This window comes from Gobio gobio, assembly GCF_949357685.1.
Source record: "Gobio gobio genome assembly, chromosome: 23".
NCBI lineage: Eukaryota > Metazoa > Chordata > Actinopteri > Cypriniformes > Gobionidae > Gobio > Gobio gobio.
In genome coordinates, this window is record NC_137119.1 from 14,995,226 (window position 1) to 15,020,232 (window position 25,007).

At 38.8% G+C, this 25,007-nt stretch overlaps 2 protein-coding genes across 2 annotated transcripts in view; one reads left to right on the top strand and one right to left on the bottom strand.

Annotated features, from left to right (window-relative positions):
* Nucleotides 1–25,007, bottom strand: part of elovl2 (ELOVL fatty acid elongase 2) — a 312,772-nt gene that overhangs the window by 184,522 nt on the left and 103,243 nt on the right. The gene's annotated exons all lie outside the window — the stretch shown is intronic.
* gnal (guanine nucleotide binding protein (G protein), alpha activating activity polypeptide, olfactory type) overlaps nucleotides 1–25,007 on the top strand; it is a 152,530-nt gene that overhangs the window by 99,854 nt on the left and 27,669 nt on the right. Inside the window, exons 6-7 of the mRNA XM_079806637.1 lie at nucleotides 22,681–22,735; nucleotides 22,819–22,892. Of these exons, the coding sequence (XP_079662763.1) occupies nucleotides 22,681–22,735; nucleotides 22,819–22,892 (129 nt within the window). The remainder of the gene's footprint in view (nucleotides 1–22,680; nucleotides 22,736–22,818; nucleotides 22,893–25,007) is intronic.

A 25,007-nucleotide genomic window follows, 5' to 3' on the forward strand; every position in this document is an offset into this window, starting at 1 on the left:
AAGGGGAACAGAAATTCTCTCATATCTTGTAAAATCATATTTTGATTTCAATTAAATTAAGATTGTATGTTCAGTAATTGAACTTGGATTTATTTAAAATGACTGTACTATTTTTCAGATCAATATATTTATTTATTTAAAATATTTCTTTGAATAATCTATTCTGTGTCTGTGTGTGCTGCTCTCCCCTCAATGAACACAAGATGGCAGTATTGTATTAGTTTTGAAGCAGGATAAAAAAATTCCTCTAAGGGGTTTGTGTGTGTGTGTTAGTGTGTGTGTGTGTGTGTGCCAGTGTCCTGTCTGTGTGTGTGTCAGTGTCCTGTCTGTGTGTGTGTGTGTGTGTGTGTGTGTGTGTGTGTGTGTGTGTGTGTGTGTGTGTGTGTGTGTGTGTGTGTGTGTGTGTGTGTGTGTGTGTGTGTGTGTGTGTGTCAGTGTCCTGTCTGTGTGGATGCATCTCATGTCAGCTAATCAAGGGACACTGACACACTCACACACACACACACACACACACACACACACACACACACACACACACACACACTCGACGCATAGATAGACACGCGTTAGCTTCCTGCTCACATCGAGTTCTCTTTTGCTCTTGAACAAACAATAACACAGAGGATTTTGAGTATTCTCATATTAGAGTCTTAAATTAGTTAAATAACGTCTTAAATGAACTTAAAGAGTTGTGAGGAAATGAGATGCGCGGGACAGCGTGTGAGACCCGCGGCTGTTCTTAAAGTGACAGTAGCACTGATGATGCCTGTCATTAATGTTCATCAAAGAACAATGGGAACAGAGAAAATTGTAGCTTTAATGATGATTCATCTATATTTGATTTATTATTTATGCAGTTAAGGAAGGTTTGATAACTATTACATTTCTGTATAACAGGTAAGGCCATGGGTAAATATAACATTTATTATTTTGGGTTTATGTAAAGATTGTTTTAAGTTCACTTAAATTAAAAGTTGTTTTTTAAAGCCTAATAAATGTTGAAATTGGGAGCTTTCAGTTATACTGTAATGTAACGTCATTAATGTTTCATAGAGACTTTAGTATCAGTGATACTGGCCTTCATTCATAAAAAATGACAACACAACACATATATACAATATGCTGTCTTTAAATTGTTTCTAAATTAATTTGGAGAGTAACTGAAATTATTACAATATCAAAATATTACAAACTTAAAATATTAAAAACTTGCGATTAATTACAGAAAAAAATGTGATTAATTAGTTAATTTTTTTTGTTAACGATGCCCAGCACTAATATATATATTATAAATATTTCTTTGAATAATCTATTGTGCCTGTGTGTGCTGCCCTTCCCTCAATGAACAAAAGATGGCAGCATTGTGTTAGTTTTGAAACAGGATATAAAAAACATTCCATGTCTTTCTTTCTGCCACTCTCTCTTAGGCTTTCACAAATAACTATCACTTGAAATAAAAACGTCATGTGCTGTGTTTGCCAAGATCACATATGATGCAGATGTCTTTTAATGAATAATTTACTGATATAATTTAAATGTATTAAAAGTAAATTTCACATGGTTTTCTAAAAGTGGCTGTTTATAATAAACTTCCATAAAATGTAGACACGTATCTTACTCTTACCTGAAACTGATATTAAAATCATCTTTGCATTTTACTGTGATTTGGCTCAATTTATAAATTTTTTTATAAAAAAAAAATTATTGGACCACCCATTTTGAAATGAAAGCACGCTTTATGGTGCATAAGATTGGTGCACAAACGGTAGCTAAGATAGGTCAAAAACACATGAAGAGAAATGTTAGGATAATACAACATCAGCATTTGAATGGTATTGTGAACTCATTCCAATTTGACCTTTGACATCATCTGACATGAAATTAATTTAAATTTAATTGATCTCATAGATGTGGCTGTTGTGGTTCGTTGTCATAGCAGCACCAACTGCTGCAGTTAATGTGGTGAATTCAGATGACTTTGACATAGTCCTTTTAGTTTTTCCAATTTTAAATGCCTATTGCCTGCTGTGCACAGTTAAGCTGATGTCACCGGCGTGGCGGTGCCACCGGCTTGGGCCCGTCATCGCTGCTCGCAGCTTTAATTATTATTATTTTATCGACTTCTCGGGCACTTTTGGGGCTCTTACCATGCTCAAAAACTCTTGAAATTTAGCACACACATCGGAATGCGCGGCCATCAGGGCCGGGCTGAAGCTGGTACCCGGGCGTGGCAGGGGGGCTCGACAGCGCCCCCTAAAGTGGGGTCTGAAAACTTGGTCTATATATCAAACACACTTGCACGTACATGTATGAAACTCGGTACACATATAGACCTCATCAGGCCAAACAACTTTCGTGCTCTAAGTTACGTGTCAGCCCAACAGGAAGTGAGCTAATATGGGTTGTTCTGAAAACACATGCTCTGGAATTTAATATACTCCTCCGAGGCCATTGTTTCAATCAGTGCCAAACTCGGTCAGCATGAAGTCAAGACACAGAGGATGCTAAATTGCGAGCGGATTTTTGATATCTCAAACGGTTTGGCCGTGGCGAAGCAACGAATTTATGGCGAGAAAAGGGAAACAGGAAGTGTGTTATAACTTGTGCAAACATTGACTGATTTGGATGAAACTTCAGCTGTGTGTTCGTTGTAAGAGGCCGATCACATGGATATGACTTTTGTGAGTCAAAGTTATAGCGCCACCAACTGGCAGCAGGAAGTGTGTCACTTTCAAAAATGCTTTGAATCACCATCTTATTTTCACCCGTTTTTCTTCAAACTTCATCAGTATAATGTGAAAACATGACAGATAGAGACGTATGAAATGGAATCCTGAAATTTTTAATTCTGTTGCCATGGCAACGTGTCAAAGTTTAATAATCTTTTGGCTTTTTTGAGGCTCTTAGCATGCTTGAAATTGCTTGAAACTGCTTGAAACTCAACACACACATCAGAGATGTCAGTCAGTACACATGGGCAAAGCCTCAGAAACGGGTGGGGATGAGGGGCTCTCTAGCGCCACCTTTTGACAAAAGTGAAGGGCTTCGTTTCATCTACAATCACCAAACTCAGTATATATATTGACATCATCGAGCCGGACAACTTTCTAATTTACAGTCATTAGCTCCGACCAACAGGAAGTCAGATATTTTGGTTTGAAGGTGAATTTTTGGTTAAATCGGGGTCTGAGTTTTTACGTTCTCCTCATAGGCGATTTATTTAATCTCCACCAAACTCGGTCAACATGAAACAAAGATACTGAAGATGCTAAAATGCGAATGGATATTGGATATCTCAAACGGTGTTTCCATGGCAAGGGATTAAATAAGGACAAAAAAGGGGAACAGAAATTCTCTCATATCTTGTAAAATCATATTTTGATTTCAATTAAATTAAGATTGTATGTTCAGTAATTGAACTTGGATTTTTTTTAAATGACTGTACTATTTTTCAGATCAATATATTTATTTATTTAAAATATTTCTTTGAATTATCTATTCTGTGTCTGTGTGTGCTGCTCTCCCCTCAATGAACACAAGATGGCAGCATTGTATTAGTTTTGAAGCAGGATAAAAAAAACTCGTTTCTCTCTCTCTCTCTCTCTCTCTCTCTCTCTTGTTTATGTGATTTATGAGGAAACAAATTTGTATAATGACATGAGTATTACACTGGTATTACAACGTGTATGTGTGTGTGTTTAAAAACATACTAAAACAATGTTTTATTAAAATGTATCCAAATAGCTTTAAAATAATCATACTATTTTTCAGATAAATATATTTATTTTATTTAATATATTTCTTCTGAATATTTATTCTCTGTCTGCCCTCCCCTCACTAAAAGGTAGCAGAGTTGTGTTATTTTTGAAACTCTCTCTCTCTCTCTCTCTCTCTCTCTCTCTCTCTCTCTCTCTCTCTCTCTCTCTGTGTGTGTGTGTGTGTGTGTGTGTGTGTGTGTGTGTGTGTGTGTGTGTGTGTGTGTGTGTGTGTGTGTGTGTGTGTGTGTGTGTGTGTGTGTGTGTGTGTGTGTGTGCTTGTTTATGTGATTTATTAGGGACACAAATTTGTATAATGACATGGGTATTACACTGTTATTACAACGTAGTGGTTAATGAGGACATTTCATGTGTCCACATAATAAAAATATCTTTAAAAACATACTAAATAATGTATTATTAAAATGTAACCAAGTAGCTTTAAAAATATACTACAAATTACAATGTAAACATGGTTTATGAGAATATTTCCTGTGTCCCATAAATGAAATAGCTTTAAGGGGTTTGTGTGTCTGTGTGTGTGTGTGTGTGGGCATGTTTTTGTGAAATATCAGGACACAAATGTGTATAATGACATGGGTATGACAGGTATTACAAAAAGAGGGTGAAATATGAGGACGTTCCCCATGTCCTCACTTTTCAAAATGCTTATAAATCACACAGAACAAGTTTTTTTCACAGAAAGTAAACTGCATAGTCTCCTGTGAAGGGCAGGTTTAGGGGCAGGGGCAGTGTAAGGGGATAGAAAATACGGTTTGTACAGTATAAAAACCATTACGCCTATGGAATGTCCTCACATTTCACAAAAACAAACGTGTGTGTGTGTTTGTGTGTCCACCAACTGGCAGCAGGAAGTGTGTCACTTTCAAAAATGCTAAATCTCTGTCTTGTCTTCACCCGATTTACTTCAAACTTCATCAGTATAATGACAAAACATGGCAGATGTAGACATACGAATGGATTCCTGATATCTTACATACTGTTGCCATGGCAGTGTGTCAAAGTTTAATCATCTTTTGGCTGTTTTTGAGGCTCTTAGCATGATTGAAATTGCTTGAAACTCAACACACACATCAGAGATGTCAGTCAGTGGAAATGGGCAAAGCCTCAGAAATGGGTGTGTTGGAGTGGTGTTTATTACAACATAATCATGGTTTATGAAGACATTTCATGTGTCCCCGTAAATCAAAATAGCTTTAAAAGCATACTGAACAATGTTTTAATAAAAATGTAAAAATGCAGAATGTTTTCTGTGATGGTAGGTTTAGGGGTAGTGTGTGTGTGTGTGTGTGTGTGTGTGTGTGTGTGCGATATGTAGGCTTAGGGGTAGTGTAGGGGGATAGAATGTACAGTTTGTACAGTATAAAAACCATTAAGTCTATGGAATGCCCTCTGCCTGTCTTTCCCCTTCCCCCTCTCTATCACTCTGTGTGTGTGGGGGGGGGGGGGGGCGGTCTCTCTCTCACCCTGTGAGTTTGTGTGTGTGCCTTTCTCTCAGTCCTTCCCCTCCCCCCTCACTCTCACTCTATCATTGTGTGTGTGTGTGTGTGTGTGTGTGTGTGTGTGTGTGTGTGTGTGTGTGTGTGTGTGTGTGTGTGTGTGTGTGTGTGTGTGTGTGTGTGTGTGTGTGTGTGTGTGTGTGTGTGTGTGTGTGACTTTCTCTCTTTATTTTTTATATTGGACCACACATATTGATTTCAAATATATTCCACGTATTTTTTTCAGAGAGTGAAATAAAAAAAACTTTCTCCCACCATTTAGATTTTATTCTTTTTGTTGTTAAAATCTTGTGAACCTTGTTCAATGTGCAGAGTGCCTCTCTCTCAGTCCTTCCCCTCCCCCCTCACTCTCAGGATCACCCTGTGTGTGTGTGTTTGAGTGAGTGTGCGCGCACGTGTGTGTGTGTGTGTGTGTGTGTGTGTGTGTGTGTGTGTGTGTGTGTATGTGGGGGGGTCCTTCTCACCCTGTGAGTTTGTGTGTGTGCCTTTCTCTCTTGATGATGATAATTTACCCCTTTCAAGTCAAGTCAAGTCAACTTTATTTATATAGCGCTTTTAACAATGTAGATTGTTTCAAAGCAGCTTTACAGTGTTAAACAGGAAAATAATGCAGCATAATTTTATTCAGCTGTATAGCCATTCTGGAAAAAACGTTGATGTCATCAGTTCATTTCAATTATCATACAGTGACAGTGTGGGCTTTAGATCAATAATTCGATCAGTAATTTAGTTTAAATGGTTAATTTAGTTTATTAATTAGATTTATTTAGATGTTTAGTTGAAAAATTTAGTGTCCCCTTTCGTATCATAGACTATCACAAAAAACTACAGTAAAAAAAAGTAAAAAAGAACTACAAACACCTTGAATTAAATACTGGCCTTCTGGACTTACAAAATGTATAATATTTTATCCTATGACATTAAAATTAATCTAGATTTAAATTACATCATGGGTGTGGCTTGTGGTGATAGTGGCACCAGTTACTGCGGTAAATGTGGCATATTCGAGCGATTCTAAAATATTATCCTGTTTAAATGCATATTGCCTGCCGTGCACAGTTAAGCTGATGCCACCGGCGTGGCGGTGCCACCGGCTTGGGCCCGTCATCGCTGCTCGCAGCTTTAATTTATTTCTTTTTTTTGACTTCTCGGGTACTTTTGGGGCACTTAACATGCTCGAAAACTCATGAAACTTTGCACACGCGTCGGAATGCGTGGCCATCAGAGCCGGGCTGAAGCGGGTACCCGGGCATGGCAGGGGGGCTCGACAGCGCCCCCTTAAGTGGGGTCTGAAAACTTGGTCCATATATCAAACACATTTGCACGTACATGTATGAAACTCGTAACACATATAGACCTCATCGGGCCGAACAACTTTCGTGCTCATAGTTATGCGTCACCCCAACAGGAAGTGAGCTATTATGGGTTGTTCGGAAAACGCATGCTCTGGAATTTAATATACTCCTCCGAGGCCATTGTTTCAATCAGCACTAAACTCGGTCAGCATTAAGACAAGATATTCAGGATGCTAAATTGCGAGCGGATTTTTGATATCTCGAATGGTTTGGCCGTGGCGAAGCAACGAATTTATGGCGAGAAAAGGGAAACAGGAAGTGTGTTATAACTTGTGCAAACATTGACTGATTTGGATGGAACTTCCGCTGTGTGTTCGTTGTAAGAGGCCGATTACATGGATATGACTTTTGTGAGTCAAAGTTATAGCGCCACCAACTGGCAGCAGGAAGTGCACTTTCAAAAATGCTTTGAATCACCATCTTATTTTCACCCGATTTACTTCAAACTTCATCAGTATAATGTGAAAACATGACAGATAGAGACGTATGAAATGGATTCCTGATATTTTAAATACTGTTGCCATGGCAACGTGTCAAAGTTTAATAATCTTTTGGCTGTTTTTGAGGCTCTTAGCATCCTTGAAATTGCTTGAAACTGCTTGAAACTCAACACACACATCAGAGATGTCAGTCAGTACACAAGAGCAAAGCCTCAGAAATGGGCGGGGATGAGGGGCTCTATAGCACCACCTTTTGACAAAAGTGGGGGGGTTAGTTTTATCTTCAGTCACCAAACTCGGTACATATATTGGTCTCTTCGAGTCGGACAACTTTCTAATTTACAGTCATTAGCTCCGACCAACAGGAAGTCAGATATTTTGGTTTGAACGTGAATATTTGGATACATTTTCTTGGAAAAAAGTTTTTACGTTCTCCTTGTAGGCGATTTATTCAATCTCCACCAAACTCAGTCAACATGAAACAAAGATACGGAAGATGCTAAAATGCGAACGGATATTGGATATCTCAAACGATGTTGCCATGGTGAGGGATTAAATAAGGACAAAAAAGGGGAACAGAAATTCTCTCATATCTTGTAAAATCATATTTTGATTTAAATTAAATTAAGATTGTATGTGGCGATGCCACCAGCTTGGGCCCGTCATCGCTGCTTGCAGCTTTAATTTACTTTAGATTTACTCTTGACTTAGTATAGCTAGCTACCATAGTTGTTACCATTGTTGTGTTTTGCATGCTGAATGTCTGTGTGTGACTTAAGCATGGTCAACTGAAAGATATTAATAGAGATAAATATAGAGGGATTATATCAACCCAATGAAAAGTTTCACAAGGTGTTTGTGACGTACTGTAAGTGTTAGCAATAAAATTGTAAACGATCATTATACGACATAAAGGGAAATATTACTGTGGCAAGCAGCGAGGCCGAGGGAACGTTAGAACAGGGCGAGGCCAGTGGTGAGTGATAATGACAGGGTTTTTCCTGGGTCAAAAATGGTCTTCGGTGGTGTCTGACAGACATGGTCATCCACACACACAGTAAAAAAGTACCCTACCCACGTGATCTGTGAGCGCAATACTGACAATACATTTAAAATAAATGCAAAGAAACCGTTTGTAATTTTTGCTTATCTTATTTTGACATCTGATATTATGTATGATCTCTACCTTGATGTTTGTTTCTTTTGATCCTCATTTTTTACACTTTTTACTGATAATTGTTTTGGTATAATCATATCAATATTAAAAAGTAGCATTAAAAAATGTACAAATAGCCTAATTTTCTACCATATACAATTTTGTAAAATTATCAGCTAGCTAACAACTTTGTTCTGGTCTCACCTAACTCCAGTCTACACTAAATTATATTTCACTGCACATTGTCAACATAAATAAGCTGAATGACTGTGGATGATTAAACTAATTCCTACTATCCGCTCTTGCTAAATGGGGTAAGCATACTTGTGTTCTCGTTTCAGATGTTCTGAGTAAATGAATAAACTGATTCGTTCGTTCAGTGTGGGACGGATCAGTTGTTCTAACCAGTCGCTAAAATGATTCGATTCAAAGGAGTCATTGGTTCGCGAATCGTACATTAGCAGACGCGTTGCGTGCGAATCCCGTCTGTTAGAACATCGCGAAAGATTTGTCAATACAGAATACACTTCATAACAGAATATAATGTTTTCCCGTTTATTGAAACTTATGTTTATGTCAGCTGGTCAGAGAAAAGTCAATGTTTTTTGAGCGCAGTTCACACTCAGCGGGAATTCAAGGAAAAAAAATATCCGAATGCGGCACGTGCAACATGGATTCGGTCTTCCGACCTTTTGATTTTGATTAATATGTGAAATATGAACCAATATGTGAAATATGAGAAGACATCGACAGAAAGAGAGAGCGGTCGCGCGGGGGAGGAGCTCTGCTCGTTCTCTGTCACTCATTTAACACTGCCATATCACACGTGCAACAGTCATCTATTCTACACTCATAAATCACAATAACTCATCAAATAAGGCTTCGGCGGGCCAAAAATTTGTCTTGGCGGCCGCCAAAAAAATTTCAATGCAGGAAAAACCCTGAATGAGTGCCAGCTGCATGCCGCACTGGTCTCGTGTCTCACGAAGGAGCTCGAACGCATAAAAGGAAGAGCAACGACAGTGAAGGATGAGAGAGGACCAGGCCTGGATTTTATGTTATGTTTTGTTTACGTTTTATTATGTGTGTGCACTGCAGCCGTCCGTGCGTTTTACTTTCACGTTGTTTATTTTTGTATTAAAATTTGTTGAACGTTCACCGGTTCCCGCCTCCTTCTTCCCATAACTATGAATTGCGTTACATTTACAATTTTAAAAGGTGACCTAATTTCTGACTAAATCATTAACTATAGTTAATTATTCAGTCAGAAGATATAGGTCAACTTTTAAAAGCAACCTATTAATTACTTCTCTTCCTTTGAAACCAAATAATTGTGATTTCTTGCTGCATCACTGCATCTGGAAGATAATTCCAATAATATGAATGTTTCAAGTGCCCAACCAAAGGGAACACTGATCACAATAATGGTGAGGGTTTTTTTTGCTCGACAAAATGGCACTTAAACTAGTCAATTAATCTTAACTTGGGTTTTCTGCGTAAACAAGGAATAGTATGTGAATAGTACAGCTTACTAGATTTTTACAATTAAGTTAACCCTTGTATGGTGTTCGGGTCTGTTGGACCCGTTTTCACTTTTTATCAAAAGAAAAATTATACAATCAATTATTTTTTCAAACTGAGACTCATTGGCCTTGGCTCATTTTCTGTGAGGAATATATATCAGAACACATTTTCAATGACCACACACTGTATGGCACTTAAACCAGTCAATTAATCTTAACTTGGGTTTTCTGCGTAAACAAGGAATAGTATGTGAATAGTACAGCTTACTAGATTTTTACAATTAAGTTAACCCTTGTATGGTGTTCGGGTCTGTTGGACCCGTTTTCTCTTTTTATCAAAAGAAAAATTATACAATCAATTATTTTTTCAAACTGAGACTCATTGGCCTTGGCTCATTTTCTGTGAGGAATATATATCAGAACACATTTTCAATGACCACACACTGTATACCCCCCTACACATTTATATTACACACAGGATGTCCGGGTCCACTGGACCCGGGGCTAATAAAAGTGTGGAAATTGTAGGTCCTGTGTACCTTTACTCTGTCCTCCTCCTGTCAGGGCCTGCTGTAAGTGTGTGTATGTTCATGTATATGGTTTATGAGGACACAAATGTGTATAATGACATGGGTATTACAACGTAAAGATGGTTTATGACGACATCTGTGTCCTCATACTAAAACATATTAAATGTTTTTTGAAATTCAAAAAATGCCAAAAGTTTTCTGTGATTGGTAGGTTTAGGGGTATAGGGTTAGTGTAGGGGTATAGATTATTCAGTTTGTACATTAGAGTAACCATACACCACATATCCGAGTGTGTGTGTGTGTGTGTGTGTGTGTGTGCATGAGTGTGTGTGTGTGTGTGTGTGTGTGTGTGTGTGTGTGTGTGTGTGTGTGTGTGTGTGTGTGTGTGTGTGTGTGTGTGTGCGTGTGCATGTGAGAGAGAGATTGTGTGTAAGTGTGCTAGAGTGAGTTTTGTTTTCTACCCCTGTTCCCACACGAGGTTGCAATTCTTAAATGTGATCTAACAAAGGTAAAGAGAAAATATTAACCATATATGCTGTTTATATTGCTTGTAATTGGGATGAAGTAAACATCTGTTGAGTATTTTAACGTACATTTTTTTATTGTGTTGAATTAAAAACCCAAAAATGCAGCGGGTCCACCAGACCAACGAACACTGGCTGAATAACAAAAATATGAACACCACACAAGGGTTAAGACATTAAGTAAAGTTAACTAAAAAGTGTTTTTACAGTGTACCAAGACAATAACATAAATCGAAGTTTTGTAGAATAGCAGAATGCACAATTCTCAACATCTATCTAAACAAAAAACGTGTGTTTGCTCAGGATTTGAAGCCAGATCCTTCAAATTGGATCCTTCCAACTCATTACCATTGGATTATGAAGTCATCTGTTGTGAAATTGGAAGTGGGTGGAACTAATGCAGATGTGAAAATCCCATTGGCTAGTACTCACCTATTATTGTCGATGTTTTTATATCTGCAAATAAGTTCAGGCAATCAGTCAACATGATTAACATTAATGAACCCAGCAGCTTGTCAGACCTCAGACACTCAGCTGCTGAGGGAAGATATAACAAACATTGTTTTTGACTATTGTAAGTTAGTTTTCTGAGGGCCGTGACTCACCAAGATGACTGTAGGCTGTCGGCCAATGTCCGGCTGTCTGTGAGCGTCTGTCAGCTCTAGTCGGGCTCACGTCGGGGCCGCCGGTGAGAGAGATAAATCTGATTGGCTGTTTAGTTTACAGTTCAGAGTCAGTGCACAAGAATAAAAGCGAAAGTGTTGAAAGCGAGCAAAGAAATCAAGACGGCACAGACAGAAGGCTGTTCTTATTTTACATCATCTTACCTGAGCATTCCAATACGCAAATATTTTCCTAGCAGCATGAGCCGTCTAAAATGAAGAAACTGATAATATGATTGATATTCAAAATGGTAAACAAGCGCTGCTTTGTTTACTGTTTGTATATCTGCAGTCCTAGTTTCGGTTTCTCTTTTTGAATGACGAAAATAGACTTTTGATACCTGCTGATATAGACAGTAATTTCCTTACATGCAGGCACAGAATGCATGTGCTACTTGGCCATTGGCTGTAGTTTGGCGGTGTGTTTGAGCGCAGCTTTTTGGCACATAACAGATCTTTGTTTCTCTTTCTATCCAAGTCTGCAATGGGGGCACAATATTTTTTTTCTTCAGCCAAAATCTCAAATCCATTTTTTAGCCTGTCTACACTGAGCTGAACAGAAATACTTTATCTACTCACACACTAAAATAATCTGCTAACTACTAAAGCACACACTAATAACCAACGTTTTTATATATATATATATATATATATATATATATATATATATATATATATATTATATATATATATATATATATATATATATATATGAAGGTGCTCAGAGACACTATAGTGGACATTTCAGGCAGGTACCTCTTTAGAGCATGACTGTTCATCGGTCATGGACTGCTGTTAGACGACCAGTCTTACAGTTATTTTTAGCTTGTGTGCGTTTGTGTGTGAGAGGTAGAGAGATGCAGAGGTGCATGTCTTCATGTGTTTAGTAGAGCTGTCAGGATGTGAAATGGTCTTGTCTCTCCTCACATAAACTCTGTGGTCTGCCAGGAAAGAGTGAGACAGAGATAGTGAGAGAAAGAGAGAGAGGGTGAGACGGGAAAAGAGGACAGACACATAAGCTATCGGTGTGACTGATGCTGTCAGTCTGTATGTATATTGATGTGTGATCACCAGCTACATTACTGCTGTGAACCTGTGTCTGGCGATCTGTTCACACAGCAGCTGGAACAGGGCAGCATGTAAATTATGTGTATTAGCTGAAGAAGAAAGCACTGCATGAATGGCTGAAAAAGAGTTGTCACACTTATTGTTTGTTGTCCTCTGTACATGAGAATCAACACAGTGCAGGGTCATTGCAGTGTTAAATTTAGTGTCTAAATAAATACAAAAATATTACTATCACAATTAAACAGGCAAATATTGCTGTAATATCATAGTTCTATTAATGTACATGAATTTGGAGATTTGAACAAATAAAACGTTTACAAAAATCAGAAAAGGCACACTTACTGTAAGACTGAATGACCTATAAAACAAACTTTTAATTGTGTGTGTACATAGGCAGTTAAGGTTGAGTTATTCGTATACATTTAATATTATTCATAATAAACATGGCAAAGTTCTACATGTCAGATGGTGTTCAGCACTTCTCTTCTTTAACAGGCTGACACCTTTTTTCAGTCGCAGCACTAATGTTTTTCTTTCTTTCTAGAATTAAGCAATACGTTTCAAGAGGTTGTACTATATTGTAACATCGCAGCATTAACCTATATAGAGGATATGCACGTGACGTCACCGTTGGCTGGAGTGACCACTGAGTGGCAAAAAGACTCAGTGGCTGCATTGGTTCTCAGCATAAATGCTGCAGAAAACACACAAAACACATCTAAAATGGGAAAGAGCTTTGAGATTGATGGTACGAATAGATTTGAAAATAATTCTGAGGTATATTTTTAAAGACTGCCGAAAACTAGAGAAAAGAGAAGCAAATGGGTCACTGCAATTCACAGAAACAACTGGACTCCAGGCAACGAAACAATTATAATTTTGTACCAATATGTTGAATTTTGGGTTAAAATCATACCCTATACACCGATCAGGCATAACAATATGATCATAACATTATCATAACTAATATTGTGTTGGTCCCCCTTTTGCTGCCAAAAAAGCCCTGACCCATCAATGCATAGACTCCACTAGACCCCTGAAGGTGTGCTGTGGTATCTGGCACTAGATGTTAGCAGCAGATCCATTAAGTCCTGCAAGTTGCAAGGTGGGGCCTCCATGGATCGGACTTGTTTGTTCAGCACATCCTACAGATGCTTGATTGGATTGAGATCTGGGAAATTTGGAGGCCAAGTCAACACCTTAAACTCGTTGTTGTGTTCCTCAAATCATTCCTGAACCATTTTTGCTTTGTGGTAGGGCACATTATCCTGCTGAAAGAGGTCACAGCCACCAGGGAATACCATTTCCATGAAAGGGTGTGCATGGTCTGCTGCAATGCTTAGGTAGGAGGTCAAAGTAACATCCACATGGATGGCAGGACCCAAGGTTTCCCTGCAGAACATTGCCCAAAGCAATGCCTTCTTCCCGCCAGCTTGCCTTCTTCCCATTGTGCATCCTGGTGCCATGTGTTCCCCAGGTAAGCGACACACACACCTGGCCATCCACGTGATGTAAAAGAAAACATGATTCATCAGACCAGGCCACCTTCTTCCATTGTCCGTAGTCCAGTTGATGCTTATTGTTGGTGCTTTCAGTGGGGGCAGGGGTCAGCATGGGCATCCTGACTGGTCTGCGGCTATGCAGTCCCATACACAACAAACTGCGATGCACTGTGTATTCTGACACCTTTCTATCAGAACCAGCATTAACTTATTGAGCAATTTGAGCTACAGTAGCTCGTCTATTTGATCGGACCACACGGGCCAGCCTTCGCTCCCCACATGCATCAATGAGCCTTGACCGTCCATGACCCTGTCGCCAGTTCGCCACTGTTCCTTCCTTGGACCACTTTTGATAGATACTGACCACTGCTGACTGTTCCACCCCACAAGAGCTGCAGTTTTGGAGATGCTCTGACCCAGTCGTCTAGCCATCACAATTTGGCCCTTATCAAACTCGCTCAAATCCTTACGCTTGCCTATTTTTCCTGCTTCTAACACATCACCTTTGAGGACAAAATGTTAATTTGCTGCCTAATATATCCCACCGACTAACAGGTGCCGTGATGAAGAGATAATCAGTGTTATTCACTTCATCTGTCTGATCGGTGTATGTATATGTACGTATATGTACAGTATGTATTGTGTATATTGTATTGACAACTTTTAATTAAATATTTGCCATCTTATATTCTGCATAATTATATATTTTTTTTAAATAAACACTGACATAAACTACACAAATTTTAGAGCTCGACAATATATATAACATTGACATAAGTGATCACCTGGATTTAGACCTACCTATATTGTATGTGTTATATAAAGCATTCACAGTTATTGCTTTGTATTTCTCCAGCATCAAAATCAGGCACATATAAAAGTCAGGAAACTAGATTCCTGGCTGCATGTCAATATCCATGGATCACTGGATCTTTGGTAAGTTGTAAGGAACACTATCGAGTTCAACCTTTTGTTTAAACTGACAATTGTTTGTTTTACTCACATTTTCACAGTTTCCCCTATTAAATACAGCCATGCAGCAGGCTCTTTTGCCACTCAGTCCAGCTGACGGTGCGTGTTCCGGCGGGAAAGTGACATCAATGCATGCACTCTATTGTGAAAATAGTCACAGCTAAAGGGTAAAACATAATTTTATTAAGCTGCTATGCAAAATAAATATAATAATCTGCGATGGGTGCTGAGCAGTGAAATGTGATACGTTATGTTTATTTCCTCTATTGGTCGCATGCAAATGCGCAGTTCATAGTTCACCTTTGTCTAACCACATAAGGTCTGGGCTCTATAGCCACTGCAGTTGGCCAATATCGCCAGTCTTGAAGAGGCCATCTGACTGACATGTAAAGTGACCAATCACATTTTTTTTTGTTTAGGGGAGGATACATGTCACTACATCAGCTGTCTATAACAGACCAACACACTATTACAGACTATCAGCACTTTCATGTTTACCTGCATGCCACAGATATTCCCTTACTCAAGTCAAGTCAACTTTATTTATATAGCACTTTTTACAATGCAGATTGTTTCAAAGCAGCTTCACAGTGTTTAAAAGGAAAATAATGCAACATAATTTTATTCGGCCTTACAGCTGCTCCGGAGAAAATGGTGATGTCATCTAGCTCATTTCAATTATCATACAGTGACCCACCCAATATGTTCTGTGGATACCTTGTTTTAGTCTGTATGTGCATGTATTTTGTACACTATTTTGCATGTAGGCCGCTCCATTTAAAGTGGCCATTCAAAAGGTGGAAATATCGATTGACACTTCCCCTTCAGCATAAAGGGGCCACCCTTTTATTAAAGGTCAGCTCAACTCCACTGTGCTGCTGTAGTGAACCAGGTCACCTAAATGACACTGACAATATGCTTTAAAATGTGTATTTTTCATGCATTCATATATGTGTTGAGCATGAATTCATAAATAACTGCTGTCTGACAGATACTGTTAGCCCAAAATGACTTTATAAAACATCAGACCAAAAGAGGGTGGAAAGTTTATTTGAGCCCCATACAGATACATACAGCATTATATGCCTTTCAAAAACAATAGAAAAAAAGGTTTTATAGCGGTATACGGGATGTAACAACTTGCAGTGCTCACCACATAACCTTTACAGTTGTAAAAGAAATGTAAATATATGTAGTTGTCAGGTCAAAGATTGGAGGCAAGGAAGCAGGGCTGAAGTGATCTGTGCTAGAGCTCCACCTGATGGCCAACTGTTTAGAAACTGGGAAAATAAATAATTTAAAAATCATGTTTTAGATGGTTATCAGTTCGGAAAGTGTTGCTTTTGTGGCTGTAATCATTTGGTGAATATAGCTGTCTGTATCTCACACCTACCCACTCATCCACACACACAATCACACTTAATCAAATACTTAAGTACCACACACACACACACACACACACACACACACACACACACACACACACACACACACACACACACACACACACACACACACACACACGTTTGTTTCACTATATTAGGGAGGACATTGTATTTTTTTCCCCCTGCCATTCACTGATGGAGTTCTGGTTCCTTGCCAATGTCAAATTTTGGCTTGCTTAGTTGGGGGCAATTAATATTTAGCAATATTATTAACTTGAATGCACTGACACTATTGGATGAAAACTTTTGATGACATCACTTTTTTCTCCAGAGCTGCTTTATAGATTAATTTAATTCATTCTATAATTGATGAACTACACAGTTATTGAACCAAACAATCAACACTGAACTGATTTTAGCTGAATAATGACCCAGATAGCATGTAATAGTTGAAACAATGTTGAGCCAGTGTTGATGCATCAACAATAATTGCATTGAATTTACGTTACAAAGAGATGTTGCTTCAGTATCACTCTTGCACCCTCAGTTAATGTTGAAGCAATGTTGAGATTTCAACCACAAATCAATGGTAACATTATTTATTCAACATCGCTTTTGCACACTCAGTTAAAGGGTTACTTCAGTGATTTAGCATTAAGCTTTGTATTTAAACTGGGTCATTTATGCAGTAGAAATGTGAAATTATTTTTGAATTTGGTGCCTTCTAGACTGAGAAAAGACAGAAAATGTATTTTTGTCTCATGTGGATGAAAGACAACAACTCTCAGAATGCACTTGCTTCTCTGCCCTACGAGGCCACTGCGTACACCGTCGTTTTGATCTTCATAGTACTACAATAATTTCGTTCAGTTAGAGAATAAACACTACAATTAAAAACTGAACGTGTCTTTTCAATAAAGTGTGAGTGAGCCGAACGAAAGTCACAGCACAGACGCACGCAGCAGTGTCAGATTTCATTCATCACGAAGAGCTGAGCAGAACTGAGGTAACGTTAAGCGCCAGTCTGGCATGTTTTCAGATCGCATATGGAAGCTAAACTATCACAGGATTACTATCACACACTATTCATTGAAAAGTTGAGACACTCACTTTACTCAGCACCGCGCTCCGTTATGATTGTCTGTGCGGCCGTCTGTGACTTACATTCTGTGCGTGAGATCTCTCCCCTATGGGCGGGTGGATAACATGCGGAACAGCTCTATCTAGTGGTTGCAGTCTTTAGCCTTTGGCCAAAAAATCCTCTGATGACGCAAAATGACGATATTTGCATCATCTGAGGATTTTTTCCAGAAATAAAATGCATAATTCTCTCGTCTCAGGGGGATATGAGGGGGGAAAGTACCATAATCTATTCAGGCTTTGTTGGTCCCATGATGCTGATCATCAGCTTTCTTTGTGTTGCTTTGATCCTGAGTTTAGGAGTTTAGTTGTGACATCAATAGTGAACAGCCAATCATGTGCTGTGGATCAGTGAAACTGAGATTCACTTCTCACGAGAGAAGCAGTGAGTCATTTCTCTCTTCTGCAGAATATTACATGATTGAAATTTATTAAGAATTTAAACAAATTTACACAGTAAGAAGAAAAGAGCTGTCTATAAAAGGACAACTTAAAGAAAAATCTTACTACGTCAATGCAAGTAAAAGTTATGAAGTTAGTTTAGTTGATATATAGAGAGGATTGAACATTTAAACTCACATGTAGTAAATTTTATAGCTTTATTTATTGATTTTAAAGCTTATTTGTATGACCTTTATATAGGCTATTTATATACATTTTAACTAAGTGCCTATTAAAGATTTATTAACTAAAATGATACATGTGTAATTGATTAAGGGTATAATAATAACATGATATCTAAGTCATTCAAAATTGTTATTATTATAAATTTCACAATTCGATTCACAAGCTTGCAATTCGATTTAATTTAGATTCCGATTCGATACGATTCATTATCGATCATTTTGAATAAATATCAGGTACAATACATGGCAGATTTTTCAAGGAAATCAAATTGTTGTAGCCTAGGCCTACTATAATATTGAAGGTAAAAAAATAACTGATTTGTATGCAAACACTTAAATTACACTCAATTATGTTTTTTTTAATAATAATAAAGTTATAATATTAACTTTACAATTACATAGTCATATTTTTACTCCAATTCATTTTTTGAAATATAACGAGTTTGTGGTCACTGATGGTTTTTCTGAGGTAAATGTGACCTTACATGACATTGTTTACAAGCTGTTTTGTCGTCTTTCCATGTGATTCCAAGTGACATGATACGGATTTCAGTAAGCTTTACTTTTAACAAACTTTCAAATGCTCATTCATGTTTATTTCGCTCTGTAACTGGTATTAAAGCAGATGAGTTCATGTGAGCTCCGCGCTACCGCTTCTGAGCTTGAGCTGAGCCAGAACGATCTCGCCCCAAAACGGTGTTTATGTTTTCAAATTTCGTAATAAAATGGACATCATTTGAAATCTGAGACTTTGTTTCATATCAATAGTAACAAAGCACAAAGATTATTGAGATTTATTTGATGGGAGCCACTACAATGTTCCTTCATTCATCAACTGAAAACAGGATGACTAATCGTTTCTTGGGATTAAAGAATCAATATTGTTTCGTAAAAATGAGAATCGATTAAAATCGATAAATCAATATTTTTTTACCCAGCCCTAATTATAAATAAGCATTGTTAAAGCCAGACACTTTAGTCTTTAAAAACAATTTGCTATTTTGTGACCTTTAATTTGGAGTAGAAACAGGGGGAGTGACTTTATTGCATTGGTGTGTCACTTTGCTCACAGCCGTGGAGTGTAAGGCCCTGTCCCAAATGGCACCCTTCTTTCTATGAGTCCGCACTTCCATGACGTAACGCCACTTTGACTGTCGGTAAGAAGTCTGCAGCAGAGTTCACATCAGTGGGGTCTCTGCAAAAGTGTGCGCGCATATCGACCCCTCTGAGACCTAAAATGACAAATGGGACACCGTACGGTCTTGTGTCTACAGATGCTTGATTGGATTGAGATCTGGGAAATTTGGAGGCCAAGTCAACACCTTAAACTCGTTGTTGTGTTCCTCAAATCATTCCTGAACCATTTTTGCTTTGTGGTAGGGCACATTATCCTGCTGAAAGAGGTCACAGCCACCAGGGAATACCATTTCCATGAAAGGGTGTGCATGGTCTGCTGCAATGCTTAGGTAGGAGGTCAAAGTAACATCCACATGGATGGCAGGACCCAAGGTTTCCCTGCAGAATGGACACGCGCACACGGCAGCCCCCGAGGCTGGCGTCCATAGAGAAGCTCGAAGGGGGAAAACCCTGTGGAGGCTTGGGGGACCTCGCGGACAGCAAACAACAGAGGCTCTAGCCATTTATACCAATTTTTGGCGTCCTCGTGAACGAACTTACGAATCATGGATTTCAATGTGCGATTAAAACGTTCCACCAGACCGTCGGTTTGTGGGTGATAGACGCTGGTGTGAATCGATTTAATGCCCAACAATTCGTAGAGTTCGCGGATTGTCCGTGACATAAACGCTGTGCCTTGATCGGTGAGAATCTCTTTCGGGATTCCCACCCGGGAGATTAAAGAAAACAGCGTGCTCGCCACACTTTTCGACGAAATAGTGCGGAGCGGGACTGCCTCAGGGTATCGCGTTGCATAGTCTACGAGCACTAAAGCAAAGCGATGCCCTCGTGCCGACCGTTCTAATGGCCCGATGAGGTCCATACCAGTTCGTTCAAAGGGGACCTGCATCAACAGAAGGGGGCACAATGGTGCTTTTGGGGTGGCCGGTGGATTCACCAACTGACATCCTCCATCCATCTTGGATGTACAATACAATACAAATAGTACAGACCATCTCGGTCTGGGCAGCATCCCCCCGCGAGACCTGGGAAGGGGGACAGGTTTAGAGAGAGAGGGGGAAGGAGAAGAGAGAGAGAGACGCCGATGGTAAGGGCTCGCTGACCCCGTGGCACGCCACCATCTGGTCCTCCGCCAACTGGATAGCCTGGTTCAGCGACGTCAGGCGGTGGCACTGGACCCACTGCGCGGTCTTCCTTGGAAGCCGCGCCACAAACTGCTCCAGTACCCCACGATCGATGACTCCCTCGACGTCGCTTCCGTCGGCCATCAGCCACTTGCGGCACGAGTCCCGGAGCTGTTGAGCGAAGACGAAGGGCCGGCCGGACTCATCGAGGGCCAGGGTCCGGAACCACTGACGATGTTGCTCCGGGGTCCGGCCGACCCGCTGGAGGTTGGCTCGCTTCAGGTCGTTGTAGACCAGGAGATTCTGGACTGACAGTTGGTGGGCCAGTCCTCCAGGGGCCATCCCCGGACCTTGGCGGACCGTTCGAAAAGGTCCATGAACGCCTCCGGGTCGTCCTGTGGACCCATCTTCTGTAGCAGAATGGAGGCTGCCGAGTCGCTGTGGTGGGAGGGGAACAGCTCTGGAACAGCTCGCGGTCTTCATGCTGGGCCTGGAGGAGCGCCTCGAACCTCTTGTGCTGCTCCTCCCTGACGGCCCGCAGATCCTGATGTGTTTCTTGGTGAAGACCGGCGAGCGATTGTACGAGTTCCACAAGTGCCGTTCTTGGCTGAGTTTCCATGGTGGCGGCGTTCTTCTTCCTTCCAGGGTTTCGGCACCAATGTAGTTCGGTTCGACAGAAGTGTGTGTGTGTGTGGAGAAGGAAGAAGGCGGGGTCGGCGTGACTGGGACAAATCGCTTTAATACTCTGAACTTTTATACACAACAAAACAAGCGCTCGAGGGCGCATCAGTGGAATCAATATACTCGAAACGGTTGCAGCTGAATCACTGCATTCACTGGTTTCTACTGCATTTCTCTCTGGCAGTCAGTCGCGATGTCCCAGTCCCAAGCTCTCTCTCCCGTCTCTCTCTCCACTGCAGCTTAAATGCTGTCTCTCCATGCCAATTACTGCAATCAGATACAGGTGTTACTCATCTGCAGTTGACCTACTTACTCACCGCTCGGCTCCGCCCTCTCTCTCCCGCTACAGACTTCACGAAACCACGCCCCCTCTGCCACAATGTTGTATAGTGATGTGTACAAAATAAGCTTTTATCCACATTAGATAATTTATATAGCCTATGTGCCTTTGTCACACTTCCATGTTTGAAAAGCAGAAGCAAGCTCAGCGTAAAATGTGCTCTTCTGCTGCCTGTATCAGTGGCAGTGCCCCTATCACGAAATTTATTAATGTAGCCTACAGTTCATAACAGACAGTCATTGTCTAAATCAAAATTTCACAAACTTTTTGGGGCCATGGACCGCTCCTGTTTAGCCTCAGTGGCGTAACTTTAACCTAGTAATGACGGACCCCGGTGCAGCCACAAATATCATAACTATATATAGGCCTACTGTATTTAAGACATATATTCAAGAAATGTATTAAAAACAGGAAGAAGCTATAGTTTCAGCCTTACTCAAAGGCAGCGGAAACAGGCCAGTGGGTTTGTTACGCACGGCAATCCATTCCCGACGTTCTTGGTTTGCTTCTTATTTATTAAATATAGAGGCAATTAGTTGATGAAACATTGATCAAAATTAAAATACAATTTATACAAAACGAAATTCACTTTAAAGAAAGACTTTCTACAAAACAATACTCAATGTAGTGGTCAGAATCATTTCTGACCCCACTCCATGTCTCCAGACATATGCTTATCTTATGATGTTGCCTATACTCATGCTGCTCACTTTTCATAATCAACATATGAAATTAAAAAAAAAATTATATTATAGGCTAATATTTAAACATAGCCTAACTATGAAACTAAATAGGCTACGTTTTATTTAACTTGAAAAAATCTTATGGATTTTTTCCTTTATGACAGCGGAAACAACTCACAATACTCTGTCATTTTTTTGTCTATTTTATTTGTGTACACTCACAATAACAACAAAGGCCGTGTATTCAGGGAACTGATTATTTTGCATGCACTCCATTCCAAACGCTGTCTTCATTTAAAAAATGTAAAAACGCAATTTTTTTTATTTCAAAAGCATTTATAAATCCAGTTCATATTTCCAACAAACGAAATTTCAAGCCAAAATAATGAAATGGTAAAAAAAAAAACGTTACAAACAAGGATATTTTCATGATAAAGTCCAACCCCCATTAAAAAAATCAGTCATATAATATAGTAGACTATATATTGTAATTGTGTTTATTATTATAAATCATTGTGTAGTGTAAAATGTTAATTTGTCTTTTACCTATTTTTCAGCTTCCTGGACAGAATTGAGTCTGTACGACAGAGCGACTACACACCGACAGACCAGGTGAGAGCACTGTCACACTAGATTTGTTTTTGTATTATTAGTGTTTAGTGTCAGTGACCTGAGAGTATGTGTATTTCTTTCAGGATTTGCTTAGGTGCCGTGTTTTGACTTCAGGGATTTTTGAAACTCGATTTCAAGTAGACAAAGTCAACTTTCAGTAAGTCAATGTTTTGATATTATACATTTACAATAAAGAATTGTATTGTACAGTGGGCTCCAAAAGAAAATATGTCTTTATTTACAAGTAAATTATTCTGGAAATAAATTTTTAGGACTTAATAAAGAAGGACTAAAAATCAGGACATAAAATGAATATATGTATGATTCTGCCATTCCTAGATCAAATATAAGCAAATCTGTGACAGTGACCTTGTAAACTCCTTACAGTACAAAAGGGCATATTTTTATTCTCAAATCATGCTGCAAAACATGGATCAACATGGGTTTTGTTCATGTCAGCTCAAATTCTGCAGTGATTACAGCAAAAGTGGAATAGTATCAAATACTAAGATTTTTCAAATCCATATTACTTTCAATCCAGCATACTTACAATCCAACATTTCAATTATATTTTAATGATGATAATATAATTTGTAATCAAAAAAGATCAAATCATCGTGCTCTACTGAAAAACAAAGATCCGCAATCTGCACTTTTTTGTTCTGGGTTGGACTTTTTTTTATCACAAGCTGCCACGAAAGATGTATTTTGAGAAAATGAATTAATCTAAAGATGAAAGAGCAAAAATATTCACTTAAAGCAAGTCTAGAATCGTAATTCTTGGTGACTTATTTAAGCAAGCTATCTCAGAAAAAAGTCAGTGAACCAGTTCAGGATAAACTCAAAAAACTTCTTCACAAATGTATTCGTTTTTATCTCACAATAAAACAAGTGTGAGTGAATATTACCGCAAGGGAAGAATACCAAGAGAGTTGCATGTAGAAAAAGCTCCTACAATTGGCCGAGATGATGAAGAGTTTTGTAAAAGATGGAGAAAAAGAAACTGAAACACGTATGATTTGAGTAAGATGGAAGAGAAATAAAGAAAATACAACACGAACTGGATGAATTTGTAAGAATCTAAAGAAATTCAAGTTGTGGAAGTTCTAATGGGACAACATGAATTACTTGGACAACAAAGTCTATAAATGGATGTCCGGCACATTTCATAGGTAACCAAAAGGGGCACAGTTTCGCCAGTTCTCGGAATCATATGAGTCAAATTCATCTACGTCCTCTGTAACCACTCTAGCTCCAGTAAATCTTTTTTGGAGCCGACCCTAAGATTGAAATGCACAAAAACAAGAAAAGGAAACCAACAAGGAGAGGTTAGAGGGGGCGGAAAACACGGCAGTCAACTGATCTCATCAACTCCAATGCAGGGGATTTTGAAAGGGACAATGAGTTATTAAATTTATCACAAAAAAAAAGCAAACGATCAAGTAACTTTACTGAAAAAATGTATCTCTTTCATCCCTTCCTGTTACTTATCCTTTTTTTTGGTGAAAGTATAATTGTTTACGAGACAGATTAAATTAAAATCCTTTTTTGAACCATCATCTATGGTTGAAACTGAATTTTTCTAAGATGTTCAAACCCAAGAGTATCCAAGTGTTCACTACTGAAACAACTAATCCTTCTGTAAACTTTTGTAGATTGGTTGATAATGATGTAAATAAATTGTTAAACAGGGAAAACCGATAATACTAAAAAAAAATACTATCTTAAAATACAATTTTTATTTTCAAACACACGGAACCACCATGGGTACTCTGTGGGGAAAATATGAGTCTGAATGATTATTTACCATAACAATACTTTTCTAGGAAATATAAAGATGTGGTTACTTTATATTGACGATTGTTTCCTTATTTGGACATGGACAAAAAAAAAAATACTGGAATTTGTAAACTTTCTCAATTCTAGACTATAATCTATTTCATTCTCTATGGAGAGGGATCAAAATGCGATTAATTTGCTAATTGTGATTCACATGCTAGAAACAATTCTTTCAGCTGATAGCCATCATCCTCTTTCGCTAAAAAGATCTGCCATTTAATCAATTTCATAGATTACACCAAATCTGTGATTCCGAGGAAAGTTTTGAAGAAATGTAGTGTTTAATCATTTTAAATCATGGGGATATCCACATGGTTGGCTTACATTGGCATATAACAAGGCTAAAGAATTAAATAGACAACAATTATTAAATCAAGTTTATAGGAGACAAAGAGTATATTAGCAAATTCAAATTAAGTATAATAAGCATTAA